Source organism: Porites lutea, chromosome 5, assembly GCF_958299795.1.
Source record: "Porites lutea chromosome 5, jaPorLute2.1, whole genome shotgun sequence".
In the NCBI taxonomy this organism is placed as follows: Eukaryota; Metazoa; Cnidaria; class Anthozoa; order Scleractinia; family Poritidae; genus Porites; species Porites lutea.
The window spans coordinates 24,837,322-24,844,821 of record NC_133205.1 but is presented as its reverse complement, the minus strand read 5'-3'; the positions used below and the strand labels follow the sequence as shown (position 1 = coordinate 24,844,821).

General features: G+C 37.8%; 1 protein-coding gene across 1 annotated transcript in view; it reads left to right on the top strand.

Moving 5' to 3' along the window:
* Nucleotides 1-631: 631 nt before the first annotated feature.
* LOC140938141 (secretory carrier-associated membrane protein 2-like) overlaps nt 632-7,500 on the top strand; it is a 21,678-nt gene continuing 14,809 nt past the window's right edge. The window contains exons 1-3 of the mRNA XM_073387666.1: nt 632-688; nt 2,811-2,877; nt 4,146-4,277. Of these exons, the coding sequence (XP_073243767.1) occupies nt 632-688; nt 2,811-2,877; nt 4,146-4,277 (256 nt within the window). The remainder of the gene's footprint in view (nt 689-2,810; nt 2,878-4,145; nt 4,278-7,500) is intronic.

The following is a 7,500-nucleotide window of genomic DNA, read 5'->3' as shown; positions in this document are numbered from 1 at the left end:
TCTTACCTATTGAAAAGAAGCTGTTTTTTGAATAATATTTTGCAAAATACACCTGTTTGATAAATAAAGAAAGCGTTCAGTGTAAAACAGGGACTGCGGACGGCAGAGCACCGACTTTGGAGTGGGTATAAAACGTGGACTAGGCCGAGAACGCTCTTATGAAGGATAAAAATGTTACCGATTTTTTGAGATTATGCTATCTCAACATCGCTTGTCTCAGAATAAATATTTCTTTAATCTTTATGAACTCCTCAAGCAATGAATTCGCTCTTTTGTAGAAAAACTCAAAGACAGATGTTTTTGTTGGTTTTTAGCCACTATATTAACACAGGAAAATTTTGCAAAGAAACATTAGTGTGTTTTAAAATGGTTATTGTGTTATATACCATTGTCAATACCATTAATGGAAAAGCCGAATACTTAACATCAACGGTTTTCAAGAGGAAACCATAAAGGGTTAATCTTTGAAAAACACTGCGGGTTTTAGTTTTAAAACATGCATGTTTCTTAAACTTCCCATCATGGTTTTATGGCATTTACCATTGTGGATAATACATGAAAAACATTGTAGGATTTCAAAAAATAACCAGGTGTTTTTTAACTTCTCATTGTGGGTTTTAATATGTTAAACATGGATGTTTATCAGATTGACTTTCCCATTAATGGTTTTATAGCCTTTATCAGTTTTGTAAATAGAGAACAATCATTGTGGTTTAGGAAATAAAAACATGAATGTTTTCATATCATCCCATTCTGGGTTTTGCCTTAAAAACGTACATGTTTTGCAACTTCCAATCATGGTTTTTATATCTTTAACCATTCTGAATAAAACAGTAAACACCACGGTTTTTGCACCCTTAACCATTTTAGGAAAACACGAAAAACCAGCATGAAATTTAAAACCATGCAATTCAAGTTATATTATATCAGAAACTCATAAGGGGTGGAAACGTGTAACTCGCGTTCAACGGTTAATAATACACCGTTAAAAGACAAAAAATGGAAAGAGAAAGTTTAAAAGGATGCTCAGCTTTCTTTTTGTGGAGCAAGGCAAGCTTTTCATCAAGAAATCGTCCTTCGAGGAAATCAAACTTGTTTTCTTCACGACGGAGCGCATGGTCTGTTTTGAAATGCAACCAAGGCAGTGAAGTTTTTGCTGAATTTTTAGGTACATTTTGCACTCTAGTGCTTTGTACTCTAGTAGTTTGCGAAATGAAAATCTGTAGTTTGCGAAATGAGAATCTGTAGTTTGCGAAATGAAAATCTGTAGTTTGCGAAATGAAAATCTGCAGTTTGCGAAATGATAATCTGTAGTTTGCGAAATGACAATCTGTAGTTTAGGAAATAACAATTTACTTTCTCACTGCGTCTACTCGGATATTCTAAACAGAAAATCCCCCCCCCCCCCCCCCCCCAAATAGAAGCCGTTTCGCCCAGAAAATTCAGATTGCGCGGAATGCGTGACGTTTTCGTTGCCGCGTATAAAGTTTTTGAGCTACGGACAGCAACCGCAAGCAAGACCTCTTCCCTTCTTATATGCCTTGACGCCACCACATTTGTATCGATAAGTGTCATTACTCTTATAGAGACGATCTGCCTGAAAATTTGCCCAAGAACCACTGCCCAAGAATGCAAAAAAAGCCATTTCCGGTGGCCGTTGAAACGCCTTATCTTAACCAGAAACGTCACGCGATATTCAGACGAACCGATAAAATACATCATTGTGGCTTTGTTGTTTACTTTCGAACACGGTATTTTTAACGTTTTGTAAAGATAAACAAATGCAGGGAAAAAAGTATTTCCAGCAGAAGTTTTTGTTGTTTAATTAAGTGTCATTTGACGGCAGGAATTCCCTTTGGAGGAAAGTCATGGTTTCTTCTTCTGCCTGTTCATCCGACATAAATAATATATCACAAGCAACTAGTTACAAATACAGTCTATGGAGCCATTCACTACGTGCAATCCAGGCATAAGTATAGCTCCTTCTCTAGTTCAGCAAAAGCAGCTGGCGGCTTCAAACAACTTCATAACAACCTTTGCATGAGTTTCTGAATGGCGACTGAGGGGATAGTTTTCCTCTATTGTTCTTACGTTTACAACTGCGCCAAAAATTCAAATTTCGCAAACTTCAGATTTTCATTTCGCAAACTACAGATTTTAATTTCGTTTCGTTCCATTTCGTTTGGTTTCGCTCCATTTTGTTTCGCAAACTACAGAAAGCCGAGGTGGATAACACCCTCCAAGATCTGCATAATTCTTCACATCCTATGAAAGCCGAATTCATTAATTGCTCTACTATTCATTCAAAATAATTGCAAATATACTCCAAATAGCATATCTCCGTCGAGTTGTCCTCTTGCTATGTTTTTAGACAATAGTTTGTTGTGAAACAAGTAAAATGTTCCGCCGACTGTTTGGCCATTTTTCGTTTTACAACTACCCTAGGTACCAGAGGTTTTTCTCGCGTGCGGCGGGAATTTTCGGTGTCGGCCGAAGGCCGAAGCCGCGAGAAAAACCGCGGGTCACTATAAAGACTTGACAGAAACCGGAAACCGCGCTAGAAAAGTCTCTGGCACCCAGGGTATTTTACAACCGAAACAACTCAACCTCGTCCTCAGGTCTTCTCAGTTAACAGTGCATTAACCTGCAACTGTGTTGCACTTTTGACGTCGTCGGGAATCGTAAAATTCTTCCAAATTTGGTCAACAGTAGCTGGTTATGGTGAATTATGCCTGTGCTTGTAGCCAATCAGAAATGGAGAAATATTTTGAATGAATAATAAACAGTATTATTGTATTTTGATATTGTAGGAATCAGAGCGCAAGGCAGCAGAGTTGCAGAGAAAAGAGCAGGAGTTACAGAGAATGCAGTTTGGAGGTACTGAACAGTAGGGTTGCATCATGGCTGATGGAAAACATTAGCTCATACTATTTACAGGTCTTTAAGGTCAGAACACACTAGGTGAAAAGTTGCAGCAACACACCCTGATGACAGATTACGCTGGCTCGTGTACAGGTTGCGTGACTAGTTGCAGCAACATGTTGCAGTGACACATCGCAGCGACAAATCACTTTGTGTGTACAGGAGAATTTTTGTAAAAATCTTTGTCTCCGCAACAAGTTGCAAAAAATCATAATCAGACTGAATTTGTGCAACTTTTTGCGGCGACAAAATTCTGTTGCAGAGAAAAAGATTTTCACAAAAATTATCCAGTATGCATGAAGCGATTTATTGCTGCAATGTGTCGTTGCCACATGTTGCTACAACTTGTCGCCTAGTGTGTACTGACCTTTACCTGTCCAACTACCTGTTCTCTGCTACATGACTCTCTTGTGAAAAGAAAATGTGTTCTTATTTTTCTAGACATTGTCTTTGTGTTTGTCATTAGCCCCCCCCCCCCCGCCCCCCTCGCCAAAAAAAAAAAAAAAAAGATCGCAAAATCTCTGTGTGTTAAAGGCCCATTGCCAATCCTGATGCAAAACAGTCATTTGTTTTTGTTTAGAAATCTTGCTTTTGTAAATGGCATGCTCTGATTGGTCAACACTTTTGCTAGGCTTTCTCGGAAAAAAAGACAAAAATAAAAGTCAGCTGTGGTTGCGTCGGGATTGTGTTTTTCCTTAATCACAAATCATTCGAATGGATGAACATTGCTTTTGCGAATGGACAGCCAGAGCCGTTTAAACGGATGACAATTTTTGTCGAACTGATCGCCAGTTCGGACGGATACCAAATTTTTGCAGAAATAAGCCTTTCACAACTATAACTGAAAATTCGCGGGATTTGTGTCCGCTGCGCACAATGTATCAAGGTAGGCTATGGGCCTTTAAATGTAAGGTTTATCCATAGACTGAGATTTTTTCTTTGCCCACAGGAACAATTAAGTTACTAGGGACCAACAGGTACTACTAGAAGACAGCCTCACAAAAACAACTTTAAAGTTAGTAAATGTTTTCTAAAAGTTAATTTTGTATTGATTTTCTATCACTCCAAGGAGGTATTGTAAAAAGCTCCAGATTAACTCAACTTTCTAATCCACTTCTAATTTTCGATTTCAACATTTTTTTTTTAATTTCATCTAGTAGCATTACAATAAATAAAATAATGTATTAAATTAGATTTTTTGTGTATTAACCTTTATATTGCAGGTTACAGAGAAAACAACTTTCCACCTCTGCCATCAAAATGCCCTTACAAGCCATGTTTTTTTCATGATATTAGTATTGATATCCCCATTCAATATCAGAGGACATGCAAATTACTTTTCTACAGATGGCAAGGTAGGGCTGGCCATGATCAAAACATGAATTGTTTTCTTTTGTTTCTTTCTTTATTAGAAATTTGTTATTGATAGTAGAATTTTGTGGTAGAAGAAAAAGAATGAAAGAAGGTTTTATGTCAGCCGCTGGCTATTGGTGTGATTCAGCACCTGTGCATATTAGTCTCGCTTATGTAACCAACGCGTTTTTGCGCCTGGGTGGGGAAGGGGGGGGGGGCGTAGTCTCATATAGGCTATATAGGTATGTGCCGCGCCAAAGGGTATGTTTTTTGTAGCCGTTCTGGTCTGAAATTACCCTGCCAGCAGAGGCCCTTCGATCTTCCTAGATAAGTCGTCTTATCTAGGAAGATCGAAGGGCCTCTGCTCGCAGGGTAGTCTGAAGTAGGGTTTCAATTTCTACCATTTTGGTCTAAAATAGGGTATGGTTTGTGCACTCTAGTCTTGAATTGGGTCTGTTTTCTACTTTATTATCATTTGGCGATAAGACCATTTCCCTTTTATTTTTTACACCAACTACCGTGTACGTGCCATAACAGCTTGTCACGCGCTCCTGTCACGCGCCGGGCTCCAGGGCTTCAGGTCTGAAATAGGGTAGGGAAAATCACAGATTTTGGTCTGAAATAGGGTAAGGGTTTTAGGAAGCGTGCCGCACACCCCCTCCCAATTTTTCTGGAAGTTCTCCCCGGAATTCTTGGTCGTTTTTTAGGACACAAAAGGCAGGTCATTGTGCCAAGCGTTCCTTGCGGAGACCGTGGAAACTGGGACTAAGAATCGTTGTGTGATCAAAGTCACGCATGTTTTGTGAAGAAAGCTTAGGAAAGATTAAATTTAGAGCTTTTCCGAAACATGTCGGTCCACGAATTCTATCGATTGAAAGTGTTGATTACTTTGGAACGAGTTAGTGGTCGAAAAAAAATAAGAATCTTAATTAGCAAAATTGCAATGGTCAGGTGTTGTAAACTTTCACTGTATTCAAATGAGTCTTGTGATGAGTATGTGATTTATTTTCGGGGATGATTGAAATGACGTGCCATGTAATTCACTCTTTTGATATCTGGCAATGATGTAATTTCTCTGGAATCGAGGCCCTGAATTTTCGTGTATTTATACACGCGTATAGCCTGCTACCGCAGAGGTATTTCACAGGAAAAAATAAAAGATTGCCAATATTGGATATTTTAGGGTATTTAAAGAATACCTACAAAAATCCCAAATTTGGCAAAGTGAGACGAGTCCCAACCAGGGAATTCCCAACCAAGTTCCCTGGCTGGGACTTGTCTCACTCTTCCAAATCTGGGATTTTTGTGGGTATTCTTTAAATACTATAAAATATCCAAAAATGGGAATCTGTTATTTTTTCCTGTGTTTTTGGTCGTCGCTAACACGCGTACTAAATCAATTCAGAAACAAATAAAAAGTATCGATGTTGATAAAGTAGGAACTAAAAAAACCTTTAGTGAGTAAATCATGTTTCTTGTACAACAAGAATCGCCGAAAGGCGATTTTTAACTGGGCTGCAAAGGGGCTATTTTTTCTGAGGGGAGGGGGCGGCTATACACACTCAGGCTACCATAAAACCTTGTCGGCAACCAGTGCATGCAACAGAATCTCATGTGAGACTGAAACATAAACTCATTCAGAACATTGTACCCTTTTGAAAGACTTTCGTAACCAAAAAAAAAGAGTACCATTTTTAAGTGGGGGCTGTATAATAACTTTTAAATTCCACCATTATGAATAAAAATAAACAAGTTAGCCATTAATTGTAAGCAGGAAACAATTTGCATTATTTCCACGCACCCCTCCCCCAATCCCTCTGTGCCCCAAAATATAGCGTGACAGTATAACGTGACTAATTTGACGTAACCGGAAATTCCAAAAATTGTTGTCCTTCTACGAGCATAAAACAGGACAACTCGGATTAATATTAATCGGATTAATATTAATCCTAATGATTATTATAATCCAGTAATAGATTATTATAATCCAGTGATAGATTATTATAATCCAGTAATAGATTATTATAATCCATTACTGAGGTTTCAGCCGTGCCTTGATCAATTAGGATTACTATTAATCTTATGTAGGATTAATATTAATCAGATTAATATTAATCCTAATATTAGATCCAGTAATAGATTATTATAATCCATAACTGAGCTTTGAGCCGTACCTTAAACGATTAGGATTAATATTAATCTGATAAATATAATCCCACATACCTCAAATTTGTACAAGTCTCTCAATAAAGAAAATATTCTATTCTAACCACGACGAATTTACTACTTGTGCTTGTAGTTTGTGAACAAAACTCTTAATTACATTGAGTCAATAACCGCACTCCTTATTATACGTTATTATATTTTAGTAGGATTAGTCGGCAGTTGTCTCAGCTCTGCTGGTAATACAGTTGCAACTGAATTTTTTGCAGGGCCATGAAGATTTTTATCGTAGAATAGAATAAAGATCTTAAGTAATAAAAAAAATAACAAAGTGAAAGGGATGTCAGTGCGCACATCATCAAAGGAAATCCTTGAATCTTTTCCAGTTATTTCTAAAAGACTCAGTCTTTCTGAGTTTGATCCATAGAGATAGTTATTTCCCAGGGAGCATTTCATGATTTGGACCGTCTGCGTATATGCTGGACTTAAAGTAGGAGTTTGTGTTAGAGGACTGGGTTTCAGGATTGGTGTCATAGAAGGAGCCATTGTTGTTGATGGGTTAGCTGGTGGCATCCACGAAGGCGTATGATTGACTGAAGTGTTGGCACCAATTTCTGCTGGACGGAAGAACTCTAGAGTTATGTTGGCAAGTGACCTTGCAGACAACATATCCTGTGTGCATTGATAACGATACTTTATACATGCCTTGTCATTCACTTTAACAAGAATGTCGCCATCTCTAATCTGGGAGAATGATGCCGACTGTTCGACAGCTTCAACAATCCAGCCTCCTCCAATTATTGTTTCCGGTGCTGCACTCACCCGGATTATAATAGAGATTAATATTAATCCGGATGATTATTATTAATAATAATCTAATCCTTCCAATTTTTGCCGTGCCTTAATCTATTACTGGATTATAATAATCTATTGCTGGATTATAATAATCTATTACTGGATTATAATAATCTATTACCGGATTATAATAACCATATTATAATCTATTATTATTATAATCCACGGATTAATATTAATCCGAGTTGTCCTGATAAAATGCGACAG